At 40.9% G+C, this 19,348-nt stretch overlaps 1 protein-coding gene across 1 annotated transcript in view; it reads left to right on the forward strand.

Moving 5' to 3' along the window:
• The first annotated feature begins 8,113 nt into the window (after nt 1–8,113).
• LOC107125649 (Golgi pH regulator) overlaps nt 8,114–19,348 on the forward strand; it is a 19,023-nt gene continuing 7,788 nt past the window's right edge. Inside the window, exons 1-10 of the mRNA XM_015429091.1 lie at nt 8,114–8,372; nt 11,246–11,305; nt 11,844–11,947; nt 13,221–13,327; nt 13,449–13,550; nt 15,364–15,484; nt 16,077–16,157; nt 17,917–18,026; nt 18,361–18,449; nt 18,972–19,066. Coding sequence (XP_015284577.1) covers nt 8,331–8,372; nt 11,246–11,305; nt 11,844–11,947; nt 13,221–13,327; nt 13,449–13,550; nt 15,364–15,484; nt 16,077–16,157; nt 17,917–18,026; nt 18,361–18,449; nt 18,972–19,066 — 911 coding nt within the window. The 5' untranslated portion in view covers nt 8,114–8,330. The remainder of the gene's footprint in view (nt 8,373–11,245; nt 11,306–11,843; nt 11,948–13,220; nt 13,328–13,448; nt 13,551–15,363; nt 15,485–16,076; nt 16,158–17,916; nt 18,027–18,360; nt 18,450–18,971; nt 19,067–19,348) is intronic.

Here is a 19,348-nt window from a genome sequence, read left to right on the forward strand (position 1 = left end):
AGTTATTGGGGTCTCAGGTGGCTCTGAACAGCCACAAACATATATATCTCAGAGTCTTAAACAAAGTGCTAAACCAGTCATTTTACAATTGTTCTTTATCAATGTTTTTGGCTAGAAAGGTGCTATAAAAGCTAGCTGCCTTGTCAGTCCTGTTTGGTCTACAAGTGGAGCTAGCTATCATGTTACCTATTCAATGAATCAATTCCTCTTCTTGCCAATGCAGATGCCTCACTACTGTAAAGTAAATGCACTATATACAGTACTGAAATCTGAGGAGAAAACTTCCCTAAAAACACTGAGGAAAACAAATGTAGTCACAACTGTTTTATGTTCCTCTATTCTCCAGGGATGTGGGAAGTACATCTCTTCATTTGATTTCCTGCAAACATCGATAAACCTCTTATATTTGATATTTCTTTCTTTTCTTCTGTGTTAGCTTGTAACATTAGTGTTGGTGCTTTCTCCCTTGCTGGCCTTGAGCTTTAATCATTTAACTCATAAAAAGGGATACTGGCAGTTAGCATGGTTCAATTATATCCAACTATATCCCTGCAAAAGACAAAAGTTGAAAGGTTTGTGCATGAAGACAAATGTGGTTTACCTATATTTTTCTTTCCTTAGCCTGGGTGAGGCACTTACCTTTTTGTCTACATGATGCATCTCAATCATGAGATGCATACAACTTAATATAAGGTCTCTGACTACACCACAGATAAAGCTGGGTATTCCAGGAAATAATCTCTGTGATTGTGGGGTCAGGAAAAAAAAAAGGTTCTACTGTGATAAGAAAAAAACAACACCCACTTCTAGGCTATCTGCCAAGAAACTGGATCACACATTTGGTTCTCTGCATGAAGGTATGCCCAGGGAAGTAGAACACATCATATAGAGAACATTTTAAACATGGGATTAGTTCCCAATATTGATTTCACTGGCACCCTTATCACATTCACTTTGTGGTGTGGTAGGTGCTGCATAATGACTCTTTCATCTACAGCTTGAGTAATATGAGACGCCTCAAACATATGAGAACCATATGCTAGGAATTTTCCACATACTTGCTTTGCCATAGTTTCTGTAGAATGCCCATGTGGCCCAGGGCTTCTCTCATTACCTGAGTGGCATGGAAAAGAGCTTCCCTCACTGCAAAGATAATGTATGAAGTATACAGTACAGTACAATACTGCCTTTAGCTGTTATTCACATTCTGTGGAGTTCAGTAGCAAAGTGCCAATTCTTTTTAATGGATCAGGATTGTGACATTTGGTGGTAATGACAATTTTGTTATAATTTATCAAATGGCTAAGTTTATTCCTAACAGGGTAACTTCTAGCCAATGAAAAGAGAAGTGCATTTGTTTAGGTATTAAAATGGAAGGGGCCGTAGTACAGTAACACAGCATATGCTTTGCATGCAGAAGGTCCCGGGTTCAGTTGCTGGCATCTTCAGTTAAAGGATCTCAGACAACAGGTATAGGCAAAGGTTCTTCTCTTCTGGGATCCTGCAAGCCCTTATCAGTCAGAGCAGTTGATACTGAGCTGGGGGAGGGGTGGAATGGTCTGACTAACACAGAATCCTGTTTTCAAAAATATGCTCAAATGCTCTTACCATGCTTTTGGATCAGTACCTCCGTGGTAATTTTCAAGTGCTGTTAGTGTGACTCCTGTTGTGCAGATGGCACAGTTTCCTAGTCATCACTTTCGGGGTGACTAATGGACTGAGCCACTGTACAACCACTGCAGGATGAAGCTGGTTGGATGTATCCTGGATAGACCTCTGCTGAAATTGAAATCTGTATGCAGGATGAAGCTGGTTGGATGTATCCTGGATAGACCTCTGCCTCTGTTGAAATCTGTAGTACATAGATGAGACAGTAAGAATGGCCTTCTTGGAGTAGACAAAGGGTCTTCTAGTCCAGTGCTCTGTCTCTACCAATAGCCAACCAAGTGCTCTTGGAAAGCTGATTATTCATAAAGCAAGACAATACATATATCAGTTTCTTTGGTATTTCCGAAGAAATGCAGAGGAATAGGAAAATCTGCTGGGTTAAAGAAAGTGTGGAAGGAAGAATACTCATGTGGGAGGGTATTTCTAATGTTAAAAATGTCAACTGTGTTTTAGACTGAGGACTATATCAATATCTTTATCATTGGACAATGTACAACTTGCATAAATATGTTACACATCAAATATTTTTAAGGGATAGAGGCTAATAACAGAAATGTGCAGGTATGCACTTTTACTGGCTCTGTTTTTTCAGTCCTCAACAGCTCAGCAAATTCTCTCCAGTTTGAAACAATGCAAAAGGCTTTCTGCAATGGGAAGTATAATCCATTTTAGAAAATCCCTTTAGCATGAACTGCCAACACCCAGAAAGGGCCCCATAGAATTTTTCATAAGATTGGGGGTTTGCTAGAGCCTAATTCAGAGGTCAACTGAAGTCAGGGATTTTTTCCTCCATTCATTCACATGGTTTTGGATTACGCTTTTAATCCTAACCAAATTCCAATGTATTCTGTTCCCCTACAGACATAACCCTTTACAGTTCAATGGTGTGCTATATTTTTGTCTCTTGTTGTCTCTTACGCTGGTCAGCACAGTTCCTGTACTTTGTTTAAATGGCTGCCCTGAGCCAGCACGGTGGTCAAATAAGAGAGGTAGGAGGTCCAGCTTTATGTTATTATAAAATGTGGTAGGAGTTTTATTAACATGAAAAATCAAATTTCTTTTGTGAAAATGATATATCTGTTCTTTTTGGATTTTGGCTGAGACAAAATGTAGAGTTTCACATTTTAAGCACTCAAGAACATAAGAAGAGCCCTACTGGCCCAGCAACCTGCTTATAACAGTGAATAGCCAAGTTCATCTGGGCACTCCCAAAATAGGACAGATAATACTATGTACCGTGCCTCAGGCTGGAGAAGGCTGCTCTGGCCTAAGGAGCCTTCCTTCTCCAATGGAAGAGCCACTTAAGCTGGAGGAAGGCTCCCTAGGCTGGAGGAAGACTTCAGACTTTGCTTAGTAGGATACAAGCTGACATTTTAAATGCCTGCAAATTACAAAAATGATTGTGCAGAATAATGAATACAAATATTAGGACAATCTCAAGGCCCCTGGAGAGAGGTCTAAAAAGATACTATGTCTAAAACGGGAAGAATCTAATTAAATGAAGCCTCTTAGTTCTGTTCTTGCCAGGGAAATAATCTTGGTCAAATAATGAGAAACTGATAGCATTTTAACACAAAATAATATGTTATATTCAGTAAGTATATTATGTTTTTGCAGAAGTTTAGAGAAAAGAAGTTTTTATTATCAGAGATAGTTTGCGGTTTTATGTTTGTTTTTTGTATAGTTTTCATGTTCTTCATTTTTAAGAATTTATAACGTTTTTATATGGTTCTGAGGGTGTTTCTTTTTTTGTAACTTGTCTTTTACAAACTGTGTTGTGAAACAATGTGAATAAAGATTGAATTGAACTAAAGTAGTTAGAAAGCAGTCTGAACTATATAGAACCAGACCACAACCCTCACAGTAAGGACATTTGTATACATCTCATACTTAAACCTCTAAAAATCACTGACACTGAAAAACACTAAAGCAAAGCATTTCAATGTTAAGTGTTACTGTGAATAAAAGCATGTGATTATAACAGACAGGATATAATTACTCTCCTGCAAACATAAAAATTGTCGTTTATCTGTGAAGTAAAAAGATATGAATATTCCTGACATATTAGATAAAATATAATTCTGGACAGACTTGGATTAATTTATAATATTGAACATTGCAGTTTAATTGATGGTAATACAATGAGGTCTGTGGTGGGATTTCAGCTGAACCAAATTGGCAAAATTAACTGGACATTCTGGTGGAGAACTGTCATTATTCTGGACACATGGCTGAACACCAGCGTGCATTATGTCTGACCTACCTCTGTGCTGATGAAGAGTGGATCCAATAGTATTAAATAATTGATGGTGAGCGACTTGAAATGATTGCTGCATTGTTTGCAATAAGTGAAACAGGTATGGACTAAAGACAAACAGATTATGCATTTTCATAGTGCTTTAATGGTAAAATTGCTTTAAGGTTTTATTTCATGCATCTCTGTAACACCCCTGTGAAACAGATCACTATTATACCTTTTTGGTGCAATGGTTAAGTGCGTGGACTCTAAACTAGGAGAACCAGGTTTGATTCTCCACTCCTCCACTTGCAGCTGCTGGATGACCTTGAGCAAGCCATAGTTCTGTCAGAGCTGTTCTTTCAAGGACAGTTCTTGAAAGAGCTTTATCAGCCCCATCTACCTCACAGAGTGTCTGTTGTGGGGAGGGGAAGGGAAAGGAGTTTGTATGCCGCTCTGAGAGTCCGAGTGAAGGGCGGGGTATAAATCCAATCTCTTCTTCTTCTTCTTAACAGGAGGGGAACTGAGATGCCAGTGGCATCCTAAACACTGTTACATCCTTCAGTGGACTTTGAAGGGTGTAACTCTGCACAGATGGCTCTATGAGAAACTGATCTGCCATCCAGTGAGTTCATGGCCAAGCAGGATTATGAGTCCAGGTTTCTCAGGAAAAGTTCCAGTGCACTAGCTTCTGGCCACATATGCATTTAGCTATGTTGCTATACTCAGTGAATCTCTTAGACTGAAAGTGATTTTACTGGAGGCCTTTAACAGAGTCCAGAGTCCATTAGTAAAATACTGAATGAAAAATGCAGTTTTGCATTTAAAAACTTGCCATGGTGTTTGATGCTGGAACAGCAACAGTTTTGCTGTTTGTAGACAAAGGTGCCTTTCAGCTTCATCACAGAGAACTATGCAAATACATTCTGTTTTTTGCTTGATAAAAACAGATGCATAAATCAGTGATTTGACTTCAAGTCGGTTAGGAAATGGGGCTTGATAAAAATCAATGGTGGGCACAGCTACTGCTTTCAGAAAGAAGAGTTATGAACAGATTGCTTAAGCAATTGATTTAACAAACCAGTCACACCCATTTACCCCCACTGAACCTAACAAACAACGAAGTCATGAATAGTACACAGGTGCACAGGTTAAGAAACCCAGATGCTGAACAGTAGCATGCCAGACCATTTTGCTCAGAAGATAGGGTCAGGGCTCTGTCCTGGGGACCTTCAGGTGGTACCAGTGACACTGGAGCTCAGCTTACTCCCAGTGGGTCTGGCCATCTACAACCCTTGTCTGTGCTGCCCCCACCTTGTCAGTACACCAGCATCTTCACAGGTAAGCCTTTTGAGGTTTTTGAAGCTGACAATGTGCACAGTCTTGTGGTTTGCAGATCAATGTGAATAAAGGTTCACTTAGTGGGGCCAATCAATTTCCCTCCAAGAGTAAGAGCTGCTGGCTTTGATAACAAATCAAAAACACTGCATGAACCCATTTTCCCTTTCTCACACACATACACTCCTTATTTATTTTTCTTTCCATTGATGGTATTTTTATTTTCTATGGCAGAGGTGTAATTATAACCACAGATGAGGACAGAAAACCAGAACATCATGAAGTGCAAGCAAGGCCAGTCTAATCCTGAAGCAGCTTATCTTCAAGTGGCAAAACTATCCTGTATTTTGAAGGCCATAAAGTTCATATGCTTGCATGTTTACGAGATGACTTTAAAAAATCTGATCCAAAATGTAACATATAACACATTATATGTGACTTTCAGTATACGCAATGATGTGGATCTCCCAAATGTAGGTGCTTGTTCTGCTTTTACATTTATTTCTTTCTTACTGCTTTTTCTGGACCCTTGCACTAATTTATGCATGTGTCACATGCATATCATGGGGCCCCTCTCTAACAGAATATTCCCTCAAGGAATGTGAATCTGAGGTGTTTGCTAGCTGTATGGATGTACAGTTTACTGCTCAGAGAACAAGGATCTATTATTAGTACAGAATTAAAATATTTCAAGAATGGTTATTTTACCTCCAGAAACAGACTGTAATCAGATCAGTTATTCAATGCGATTTATATGTTCTACAAAATGCATAGCTGTTATCCTCAATTTTTAAGGAATTAGAAGGGGAAGGATTTGAAAAAGGCTGACTGCATACCTAATTTCAAAAGCCTTATATGTGGCTATGTTCCCTGAGCACATTTTCTAATTATATCCCCTTTTTCTGTGTAATGGCAAAGGGAGAATATGAGAACAATAAAAGTAAGCCACTCTTCTGTGATTTCTAGCACCACAGGCTGGCATATCCAGTTGTAATACAGATAGCATCGCTAGAATACCAGTACACAATTTTGTGATCAAGGTACTAATTTGTAGAATCCCAATCTCATTCATCCTCACCACAGCCATTTAAGGTAGGGAAATCTTATCCTGTTTATGAACAAAGATAACCAAGGCTAAAAGTAAGTGCTGAATGAAACAGTTTTTCACAAATCCCAGAGATTATGTGGGCTAGAAGCCATTACAGAGAGCTGTCCAGTTTAAAAGCAAAAACACCACACCTGACATGTTCACTTCAGGTGCTTGGTAAAGATTACTCAGTAAAGCTTAGGCCAAGGAGTGGATCTCCATGTGAATTGCTCAACTCTTAAGTACATACATATACAACTTTTTTTTCTTCCTGGAAAAATGTAGGTGTAATTTGCATATCTATCTCTCTGTACACCTCATATAGATTACACAAACTCAAATTTGAAGTATTTGGGAAAGGCTTGTGTCCAAAAGAATTCCAGTGGGGGAATCACAGTAGCCCCTGTGGCAAATCATCTTGCAGTATCTAGTGTAGCATAAGCTTTCATGAGCCAGAGTCCAATGTCATGCATTTAGTTGGCAGGTACCTACAAATGGGTACCAACAAGAAGAGTAGTGTGTGTGTGGGGGGGAGAGGAGGAACAGATGTCCTGGCATTATAAGATCTAGTGATGTTATATGTTATACTGCAGAACATGGATTAAAATTCCTGTCCTGAATTAAGACCACAGGGAAAGGCTCTCCTGACTGCCCCATTAATCAAAGAGGCTAGTTTGGTGGGTACACAGGAGGGAGCCCCACAATTATGAACAACCTCCTCAGGGAGGTTCACCTGCTCCCTTGCTTTTAACCTTTGGGAAGCAGTTGAAGATAGCTTTATTTAGGATCACATTGAGTTAAGTTTACTAGTTGTCCTGAGTTGTGATTTTAAAGATTTTAAAATGTTTTTATTTATTTTATTTTATGTATTTTATCTGTTGTAAGCTGCCTTGAGCACCATAAAGAATGGCAGCTAATAAATGTTTAAAATAAAAAAGACACAAGATGTGATAAAAAGTAAGCAAGGTAATCACAGTACTTATAAACAACATGAATTAGCAAAACTGAACAGAGTATATAAACTGTATGGCTTTCTATAGAAAGCTACCCACACAGTTTTTATTGCACTGAAGGCAGATGTTATGGAAATCTGCATACACTCTAGCTATATTGTACATGTTATCCAACCCTTTCTCCTAACGCATACACCAGTTTCCGTGTCTCCATTTTACCTACCCCGTGAGGCAGGTTAGGCTGAAATAGACTGTCCCAAGCGACCTGTGAAGATATGAACGTGGGTCTAGTCTGTGCTCCAACCACTACACAATCACACTTGCTCCCAACTTGCTCACGACGAACACACTGAAGCCTCTCCCGAACATGTTTTATAAAGACAGCAACAAAACCCTACCCTTACTCTAGACATTGCAAAGCAGTACGAGATATACGATAAATCCAGAGCTCCAGACAGTCCACTGGACGCTTTCTAGAGCTTCACATCAAAGTAATTTATGCCCTAACAAAACAACGCGCCAACACCACCCCCTGAGGCAGGTGCTTCACACCTTCTCCACCCCCAGGCTGCACTTCGTCAATTCGGTTACTTCGACCAAAGTCACATCCATAATCCCAGTGACAACACCACCTTTGAATCATACAGATTTTAACTTCCGCCCTTACGGGCACTTCCGATCTAAAACGGAACTCCCTGTTTAAACGAGATCGGATTTTCACCATAGAGATGTAATGCCTAGAACGAAGCCACCGGAAGTTCTGGTTCTATATCGCTCAGGTTTTCTTCTATCTCTAATAGTTCCGTCTTGAATCTTCCGCTATCTCCAAGCGCTGTCAACTGCCCCGCCTCCTCCGTCTCCCGTATCTGCACAGCCGAGCAGCGCTACGACGGCAATGAGGCAACGAAAGGGAGATGGGGCTCAGCCGTTTTAAGTGACACTTGTGAGCTTCGCTTGACACAGGGGAAAGCGGCAGGGGCGAGCGGAAAGAGGAGACGGCGACCCTTCCCTATCCCTCCCCGGGCGGGAGGGGGCCCTCTCGTGCACCATGAGCTTCTTGATCGACTCCAGCATCATGGTGGTATCTCAGGTAATGAGGCTCCACCCCGCTCCCCTCTGACCGCGCGGGATGGTGGATGAGACTCGCTTTCTTACGTCATAGAACGGGAGACCGAAAAAAGAGGGCGGGGGTGGTAGTTTCTTTTACACTGCAGAACGTGTCGTTTGTGCACAGTGTAGGAGAGAGTGAAACAGGAGTCCGGATCCAGGCATATGATGAAGCGAGCTCCGGTTTACGAAACTTTATGTTTAATTAAACTTTCTTCAAGGGGCTACTGGACTTCTGTTTTTTTTTGCTGCAACACACTAACACGGCTGTCATTCTGCACTTGTACAGGAATGTAAAGTAGAAAATATTTTAGAGCTGCAGATGGTGGATTACAGGTTGGAACGTTCCTTCACATAAAGCACTAGGCAAATGGAAAGGTAGTGCAGTGGCACAGAAAGCTAGGGCGCTCTTTCCTTCCTTGTGCTAGTTTTTTTGCAGGGAGTTTTTAAGCATCCAGGGAGTGTTCCAAAATGCTCTAACTGGATTCTGAAGTGTTGCATTTCATTCTACCACCTTATTCTCTTGCTTAATGTGTAAATCAGGCCTAAAGAGTGGCATTTCAGATGCACCATGTTCTCTCTCCCTTACATGATATATCAAGTTCTCCCTTGGGGAAATGGGGTAATAGTCCCAACCACAAATTCGTAGTTCAGTTATAAAATGAAGAAGGGGAAAAGACAGGCTCTCTTCACAAGTGATGCTGAAAGTGTCTGTACTTCAGATGCAATTAGGCAAGGGTTGTTTTCATTGTCAAGACCCAAGATGCCCTGTTACTAAGGAGCGAGGTCCACTGAAATCAGTGGGGTTTACTTTGGAGTAACCATAGAATTGTGCTGCCCAAGTGCTAATGTGCTTCTAACACAGTATAAATACTGTTGTTAACATGGAACTTGAATATACATTCCAATCATTAAAGGTATTGCTTTTAGAATTACCATCCTTGGAGATGCAAAAACCAATTTTAAGCATTGTTTGTAGAAATGGTCTAAGATGTCCATTCAGTAGAAAATTTTCAGTCTTTTATTTTCTCTCACATGTTTTAATGGCATCCACAAGTTACATGTTCTTGACTTGGAAGATGACTTTAGTTTACAAAAACATTTGCTTTAAAAAAAAGTCCTTTCTATATGGTCAGTGCAAGGACACCTACAACATCTTATTGTACATTACTTTGCACATTACAGGTATGACGACCTGGTCCTGCTTTGTCTGGTGCTGTCACCAGAGAAGGTGTCACCTAGGCTTGCATCTGGGAGACCCAGTTTGAATCACTCCTCTGCCATGGAAGCTTACTGGGTGACCCTGGGCCAGTCACACACTCTCAGCCTAACCTATCTGATAGGGATAAAATGGAGGGGAGGAGAACAATGAAATACACTTTGAGTCCCCATTGGGTAGGAAGGCAGGGTATAAGTGAAGTAGATAAATTAATACTGAGAAATCTTTTCTGTACACTAAGGAGCATTCGTGGCTTACAATCGCCTTCCTTTCCTCTCCCCACAACAGGCACTTTGTGAGGTAGGTGGGGCTGAGAAAGTTCTGAGAGAGCTTTGACTGGCCCAAGGTCACCCAGCAGGCTTCATGTGGAGGAGTCGGGGAACCAGACCTGGTTCTCCAGACTAGAGTCCACGGCTCTTAACCACTGCACCATGCTGTCTCTCACTCCATGCTGAATAGTTTTGTTAGTTCTCTGTTTTGAAATACCAAACAGTGTTGCTGGTTTATATAACAGAGAAGCAAGAGAATATAACAATGAGAGAAATGCAGACACTCAGGTTGTATTCCGTTCAGTCTCTCTGCATTTGAGTTCTTCTTAGATGAAGAATTATCAACCTTTCCATTTCAGGTGTGTGGGAAGGCAGTTTTCCTATTTAAGTCTGGGGGTTGATGGCCACAGATGTGGATGGGAATACCAGCTTCTGGTAGGATCCTGGGGATCCCCCGGGATTACAACTCATCTCCAGACTACAGAGATCAGTTCCCTTGGAGAAGTTGGATACTTTGGAGGGAGGACTCTGTGGCATTGAGTCCAGGCTTCAACCCCAAATCTCCAGGAGTTTCCCACCCTGGCCACCCTACCCCCCCATCCCCCACTGGTGGTCAGTGAGGACTTGGCAACCCTAGATGTGGAGTAGAATGGCAGGAGGTGAAGGCTTTAACTGAGATTTGCCTTTGTTGAGGGATGGAGAATTGGAAAGTTCTAAGAAGCAAGTTCTATTTTCAGACTGACATTATGGCTTTAAAGCATTAAATGTAAATTCTGTAACTGAAAGCATATATAACAGGAAATGTAATTGGACTTCACTTTTTAAAAACTTGTCTTGTTTAAACAGTCCACTCTAAATGTCCAGAAGATGTAGCAGTGACAGACCCCTTTCTGTTCCTTCTTACATGATGGCTCTATGTAGGTCAAGGAATAAGGAGACCTGTATGGGTAGCGTATTGTGGTTATTGTTCTCATCTGTTGCCTTGTGGAGAGGGGTTATTTGCAGGGGGTTATTTATATTTTAAATTTGAGTTTGTAAGTCATCTTGAACAATAGGAAATGTGGGATATAAATATTTTAATAAATAAAGGAGATGTAGTCTTGTTGCAATACATTTTCTGGCATGGCTTCATTTTAGGGGAGGAGAGCCTTTTTACAATTACACTTTACACTTATTCTAGGATGAGGCATGTCTAGCTTATGCTGCAAAGATTAAAACAACAACAAAACCCCTGAATCTATTATCTTATCTTGATTGTGCATAGTAGAATACTATTGCTGAGAAGTTGTGAAACTTCAGAGCTTCTCATGTTATGTTGCAATTATTTAAATAAGAAATGATATTATCTGACATTTTCTTCATCAACAGTTACTGTTCTTTGGATTTGGATGGCTGTTCTTCATGCGCCAGCTATTTAAAGACTATGAGGTGAGGGTGAGCTCACTGTATCCCAACTATAACTTCATTACAGTCCAATAGAGAGAAGGTTGATTTGAATTATATAAATCATGTTAATAACACAGTTCCTTAAGGCTGTGTTCCTAGGCATGGTTGCTTGGGTATAAGGGCCACTGAAGGCAGTGGGATTTACTCGTCTGCAACCACGCATAGGACTGGGCTTTAAGATTCCTCACTGTGTGTTGTGACTGACCCCTTTAAAAAAATGCAGTTTAGAATTAGTTTTCCTGCATTCAAAAATGGCTTCTGCATTTTGGTGTGTGAAACAGTCTAATGTCAGTGAAAAGAACTGTAATAATGAGCTAAACAATTCTTGGATGGACTCAGTGAGAAAGATGAATGATTAATAAAGCTGATAAATAAAATTTAATGCAGACTCCATTTGAGCAAGATCTGTCTATTTGGATAGAAACAACAGTGTATATTTAAATTCATGCTAATTTGTTCTTCCAAATGATGCTGAATACTGTGCTTATGGAAGCACTTTTTCCTTTGTGGTTCTTTACAGGTGCGACAATATGTTGTGCAGGTCGTCTTCTCTGTCACATTTGCTTTTTCATGCACTATGTTTGAACTCATCATTTTTGAGATTCTAGGCATCCTAAACAGCAGGTAAATGTAACAGCTATTGATACAGTTGAATCATCTATTGGTCTGGCTGTGTTTTACTTTTCTTTCCAGTTCAGTTTTGTGTAGTGGTTAAGAGCACAGACTCTAATCTGGGAGAACTGGGTTTGATTCCCCACTCCTCCACATGCAGCTGCTGGTGTGACCTTAGGTCAATCATAAGTTCTTTCAGAGCTGTTCTCTCAAGGGCAGTTCTCAAGAGAGAAGTCTCAGCCCCACCTGCCTCACAGAGTGTCTGTTGTGGGGGAGGGAAAGGGATTGTAAGCCGTTCTGAGACTGCTTTGGGTAGTGAAGAGGGGTATAAATCCAGTCTCCTCCGTCTCCTCCTCCTCCTCCTCCTTCTTCATTGTAAGGACTTTTTAAAATCTAGGTGCAAAAAGGGTTTTGGGGCATATTAAAATAGTTTATGAAATGTTATAATAAGTGCATGCTCTATATTTTACGGTGCTCCAAATGGCAAATAAGATTTCAAGAGAACTGTTGGTAATCAAAAAAGTATTGTCAGTACTGAGCAATAAATGTAAAACTACCATGATTTCCAGATCTTTCTGATCCTGCCATTTCCAAGTGGTAACTGTCCATCTGATAGCAAAGATAGGTATTGGTCCCCTAGTGTGTGTAACTTCATTTACCTAATAACAGTTCATAAGGTACTCCAGTTTGTCCTGAATAATAAGCTACTACTTCCATAGAATGACAATATCTATTAATAAATTCACTACTCCTGGAGTGAGTTGAAGAAAACCTCACTGATAGTTTCATTATTTGTCTGTGAAGGTTTTGGCCAAAACGGAAGTTTTAAAAGGACATCTTTGAACAGCAAAAAAAATGTACCAGCATCTGTATGTGCACTGATGGAGATGGATGTAGGCTGCAATCCTAAAAGCACTTTCTTAGGAGTAATCCCCATTGAATACAGTGGTGCTTAGTTCTGAGTAGACCTGCTTAGATTTGAATCCCATATTAATCTGTCTGATGTGAGAGCTAGCCAGATTCCTCGAGTTTCTAATATATGGGAAATGAAGAGGCAGTGCACCTTCTGAAGTATCAGTTACTGATCACTTGGCATAGAATGGTTGGAAAGAGGGAATCTGAGCACATTGCTGGTTATGTGCACTCTTGGTGTTAGTTGCATTACATTATGTAACTCTACAGACTGATTTTGTGCAGGCAATACTATCTGAGAAGGGAAAGGATGGTGTCTTAAGTAAGTAGAATGCACTCTGATTATGTTGAACAATCCTTTTGCTGTTTTCAGCTCCCGGTATTTTCACTGGAAATTGAACCTGTGTGTGATTCTGCTTGTGCTAGTGTTCATGGTGCCCTTTTACATTGGCTACTTTGTTGTGAGCAACATTCGATTGTGTAAGTACTCACATGGCTATCTTGACAAAAAATTGTGACACAAGTTTCTTGGTTCACCATTCAAGCCCTTCAAGATGGTGTACTTGTGCCCAATTTTCTTTTCTCTTTTTGTTTTTAATAGTACACAGACATAGACTGCTTTTTGCCTGTGTTGTTTGGTTAACATTCATGTATTTCTTCTGGAAACTGGGAGACCCATTTCCTATCCTCAGTCCAAAACATGGTGAGTTTCTGATGCATTTTTTCATCTTTTCCTGATAAGATAGTGTTTGTCTCTCATTGTTTGGTGACTGCTAACTCTCTGCCACAAGCTACTGTATGGAGCATGTCCTTCCACTGATTTTTTTTGTTATGTGAGACTGAGGAGGAGGTACCCTGTGTGTGTAATGTTACTATGGGAAGAAGTTGGGGCCTCAGCATCAGTAAACAGTTTCCTTAACAAGCACAGTAAGCAAATAACAGGTCAAATACACTTAAGGGAATCTGCCATTTACTTGGTACTTGTGCATATTGCTAAACTTTTTATTAGCACTCTGAAGTTGTATTGCTGGTCATCACAGGCTTGTTTGCAAGGATGGCAAGTTAGTACCAAAACAGAATGAGTAGTTCCCTCATTTAGCACTGGCAAGTGTGAGAAGGGATATGCAGTGGTTGCTGGTGCTTTTTCTCCACTGTGGAGTGCAAACAGTCATAGCCTGGAAATGGGATCAATCACTTTGGAGAATGTTGTGGCCAGCATGTCAAAGCTACACTTTTTAATTAACCTATTTTACTTGCTGTGTCCATGCTGTAGCAAATGTTGGGGACATTACTGGCAGGCACATCAAGGGAATCCTGATATCTAAAATAAATTCTTTCTCGAGAGAACAATATGTTGTTAATCTTGAAAATACTGTTTGATATTTGATTTAAATCCTAACATTTTCTTCCTTTTTTAGAGGTTAGCTGCTGTTCTAGCTGGAACTATTATTGCTTGTGTTCGTACTGTAGCAGTGGTAGGTTACGGTTGAATCTGGTAGCCAGAGAATTAGCTGCAGTTCTGAACACCCTGGATTGAGAAATTTCCACTTGCCATCTGTGACTGAGACTAAACTATTTCCGTTTTTCTTGACCTGGTTGGCTTGAGCAGCGATTCTTTTCCTTTCTTAAATTGCAAAACTAGTTTGCTGGTTTCCTTAGTGGTTTGTTTTCCCACCTAGTTTAGAACTTACATTGTGTTTAATTAAATCTCAGCTCCTTCATTTCCAATCTGGGACTAAGGAGAGCCATTGTTAGGCAGTGCGCCGGGAATCTTGGGTTTGTTCATGCTAAATTTCACTGAGGTATTTGTCAGAAAATGGGCAAATTTTTATATTATGGCCAGTATAGAGGAAGCTGCGCTTAAAGTCTGTACATGGTTGTTGTTCTCAGTGGCAACCTCTTTGTAGTGTAAATGTCTGAAGCTTCATTGCAAGCAAACTTTTAGCACTTCAGAGCTTTATTCTTTTTTTATGGACTTTTGGACCCCCCCCCCCGCCCCCCCCCCAAAAAAAACACCCAGAACCACCTGTAGGCTTACCAAACGCCGGCGGGGGAAATCTATTTCCTGGCAGGATGCGTGCCGCGGGGGACGGCTGTGCGCGCTGCACCCGCCGTCGCCAGGATGTGACGCTCCGCGTTACTCTGGCAACGGGGCTGTTTGGGTCCCGTTGCCAGGGTAACGCGGAGCGTCACATCCTGGCGACGGCGGGTGCAGCGCGCACAGCCGTCCCCCGCGGCACGCATCCTGCCAGGAAATAGATTTCCCCCGCCGGCGTTTGGTAAGCCTAACCACCTGGAATCACTGGTGGCCCAAAAAAGTAATTTGAAGAGTAACTTGGACAAGCTGAGTATTCCTGTTGCATATTCCTTTACTCACTGCAGAGATGATTGTTAAATAACTAAAATTAAAGGGGGAGCTTAAAAATAAAATAGTGTGTGCAAATGTTGTCATAGTAGTAGCTATTTTCAAGAGTACAGTGTTGAAATTGATCTGGTCCTGTTTTCTTTTATGTCAGGAATTCTGTCTATAGAGCAGCTCATCAGTCGGGTGGGAGTAATTGGGGTGACCCTCATGGCTCTGCTGTCTGGATTTGGTGCGGTCAATTGCCCATACACTTACATGTCTTACTTTCTCAGGTAAACAGGCTTAACAGGTCTTTTTGTCTATATTCTCCTATTTTGAAGAAGAGGTTATCGGGGTGTATCCTGACCAGGTTTCCACAGGCTAAAAACACTTCTGCCAGTGGAAAAGAGAGGGTGATCTTAACTGATTCCTCTCTTCCTCTGCAGACTGTAAGTTCAGCCCTGTGCTGTTCCTGAGGGGCCACTGACTGTAGTGATGGTGGTGGGGAAAACAGGAAAAGTCATATTGGTCTGCTTGTGCTAAGTAGGATATACCCTATTGTATTCTGTTTCCTCCTCATTCAGTTTAAATTCCCCTAAAATGCTTTCTGGAGTTAATAGTAGCTGTTTTCCTGTCCCACTGTCTCAATTATGTTGATCTAGGTTGATATTTTCTTCCTTTTATCTCTGTGTTGTGTTTGTTTCTTACTGGGTTCTGGTGGACTTAGAGAGGGCGGGGTGCCCCAAAATTGGAGAGGGGACTGGATTTGGCCTGTAGACTGCAAGTTGGCCATTACTGCAATAGAAGACAGAGCCATACCAGTTGGTACACACACACACACACACACACACACACACACACGTATAATCTGTCTCTCTGTTGCAGGAATGTGACAGATGCAGATATTCTAGGTCTAGAGCGTCGCCTCCTCCAGACCATGGATATGATCATCAGCAAGAAGAAAAGGTGCGAGAAACACGTTAAAGCATTTTTCTATATCACTAAACAATAACATGCTGATGGAGAAATTCTCATGCTTGTTTAGAACATCAGATAATATTCCAAAGGTCTGAAAAGGTTGCAGAATTGTTGGACTGGTTTGAAGAAGATAGCTTGCTAGAATGCATTCAGGGCCCAGTAAAGTTAGAACACCTAGCAAAAGATCTCCAGAGGAGATCTGGGAAATTACAGGCCAGTCAGCCTGACGTCGATACCAGGTAAGTTGGTGGAAACTGTTATTACATAAAGAATTAGTAGGCACAATGATGAACAAAAACTATTGAGGCAGACTCAGCATGGGTTCTGTAAGGGAAGATCTTGTCTCACTAACCTGTTAGTGTTTTTTTGAGGGAATGAACAAACATGTGGACAAGGGGGACTCAATAGATGTTGTTTACCTTGACTTCCAGAAAGCTTTTGATAAAGTTCCTCATCAAAGGCTCCTAAGTAAGCTCAGTAGTCACGGGACAAAAGGAAAAGTCCTCTTGTGGATCAAAAAGTGTGGCTAATTAATAGGAAACAGAGTATAAATGGGCAGTTTTCTCAGTGGAGGGTGGTAAGTAGTGGGGTACCACAGGGATCAGTACTCGGTGCTTTTTAACTTGTTTATTAATGATTTGGAGTTGGGAGTAAGCAGTGGTGGCTAAATTTGCAGATGACACAAAGTTGTTCAGGGTGGTGAGAACCAGGGAGGATTGTGAGGCAGTCCAAAGAGATCTGTTGAGGATGGGCGAGTGGGTGTCAACATGGCAAATGGGGTTCAATGTGGCCAAGTGCAAAGTGATGCACATTGGAGCCAAAAATCCTAACTATAAATACACATTGATGGAGTCTGAACTGGCAGAGACTGACCAAGAGAGAGATCTTGGAGTGGTAGTAGATAACAATGAAAATGTCTAGACAGTGTGCAACTGCAATGAAAAAGGCCAACGCTATGCTGGGGATTATTAGGAAGGGAATTGAAAACAAATCAGCCAGTATCATAATGCCCCTGTATAAATCAATGGTGCAACCTCATTTGGAGTACTGTTTACAGTTTGGGTCACCACACCTCAAAAAGGATATTATAGCATTGGAAAAAGTGCAGAAAAGGGCAACTCGTATGATAAAAGGGTTGGAACACTTTCCCTATGAAGAAAGGTTAAAGCGCTTGGGGCTCTTTAGCTTGGAGAAACAACGGCTGAGGGGTGACATGATTGAGGTTAATAAGATTATGCATGGGATAGAGCAGGTTGAGAAAGAAGTACTTTTCTCCCTTTCTCACAATACAAGAACTCGTGGGCACTCAATGAAATTGCTGAGCAGTTGGGTTATAACAGATAAAAGGAAGTACTTCTTCACCCAAAGAGTGATTAACACATGGAATTCACTGCCACAGGAGGAGTTTGATATGGATTAATAATAGAATCACAGTGCAGTTGGAATGATGTACTTGGTAAAAATAGATTGGTAAAATAATCCACGTAACTGTGGAAATCTGCAAAAATCTTTGCATATTTTCTTTCTTCCATGGTTAGAAAAAGCAGAGGGGCTGGGATTGAGGGAATTTAGTGTTGTGATGGTTACAAAAAGAACATGTACTCTTCTTTAATCGGTTCTTAATTGGAGCATCCCATAGACAATCTCCAAATGTCATGGAAAGCAATTTGTATTAAATTTTGTTTTGGCTCTAATTTATATCTCTCCATCTCTTTTTAAAAGGAACTTGTGTTTTCTTCCCAATCAGGATAGCCATGGTTCACAGAAACATGTTCCAGAGAGGTGAAGTGCACAACAAGCCCACTGGTTTCTGGGGCATGATTAAAAGTGTTACCACCTCTTCCTCAGGCAGTGAAAGTATCCTTTATTTCCAGACTACATTCAGAAGGGAGAGGGGCAGTGCCATGGAGGCCTGAGTGAAAGGAAGCTTGAGAGGGTGTGTGTGAGGAATTCTGCTTACCCATTACTTTCAGTTATCAAGCTTCATCTGCATTGGAGACTGTGACTCAAGCCTGCAAATGCTAAACTCTGTGACTTGATCTAATGGGAGCTAATGCAGCATTAGCACATTTTCTCTGTTTAACGAGCATTTATACATCTTTTATGAAATAAACAGTGAAAGAAAGCTGGAATGTGTCATTTTTAGCTGGGACTGTTTATGTATTTGTCCTTGACACCCTTCGTTTGCCAGATCTGACACTTATCCAGCAAGAAGTAGATGCTCTGGAGGAGCTGAGTCGGCAGCTTTTCCTGGAAACGGCTGACCTACATGCTACCAAGGTGCATACTAAAGAGACTGTTGTTAAGAAATGTCCAGTGGGTGGGTAGAAGAGATGCCTGGGTATGGAGAAAGAAGAAATTTAGAAATTGTCAAGGAAATAAGAGAGCAAGCCTAAGCAGGTCTACTCAGGAGTACGTCTCATATTCTTCACTGGGGGGTAAGTGTGCTGAGGATTGCAACCTAAGAGTACTACCAAAATTTTACTTTTCGGTGATTGTAAAAAGCTGGTGTTTCTTGAAGTGTGAAAGATAAATTAGCCTTCCCAAGCTCATAACTTCTCTGGGATCATGTACAACCCTTGGTGTGAACAGAATTTTCTACTGGGAAAGGGTTATTTTCTAGTTACATTGTTGTTTGTAGGATTTATGATTTTTCATATGTAAAACAGTCAACAGGCTTCCTCTGTCTTGCAGGGTCTTTATGAAGCACAAATTGTTTTATTTAATTATGGGAAATTAATCTGTTAGTTGAAAACCATGCATCTGAATGCCTCATTAACCTGAACCTTTCCTTCATTTTAGGAACGAATAGAATACTCCAAAACATTCCAAGGGAAATATTTTAATTTCCTGGGCTATTTTTTCTCCATCTATTGTGTTTGGAAAATTTTTATGGTATGTAATAGTGCAGACAAGCCTGGCAAAGTTTTGATTGCTGAGCAGCAGCAGAGCTTTCCATGTCTTCTCTTGTGATCTAGTTAGTGTTTGAAAACTGTTTGACTTCTAGTTGTTGGAATTTTTTTAAAATCTGAGAGTGGTTATCTTTTGTGTCGTATCTACATCAGGTGACCAGGCAGTATTATGTACGTATGTTTTATAAACTCTGCCACACCTGACCGTTTACTGTGAAAGACAGTATACTGTGCATATCCTGTGTCACTTCTGGTGACTGTGTTTTC

This window comes from Gekko japonicus, unplaced genomic scaffold (assembly GCF_001447785.1).
Source record: "Gekko japonicus isolate JY-2015 unplaced genomic scaffold, Gekko_japonicus_V1.1 scaffold1869, whole genome shotgun sequence".
Taxonomy (NCBI): Eukaryota; Metazoa; Chordata; class Lepidosauria; order Squamata; family Gekkonidae; genus Gekko; species Gekko japonicus.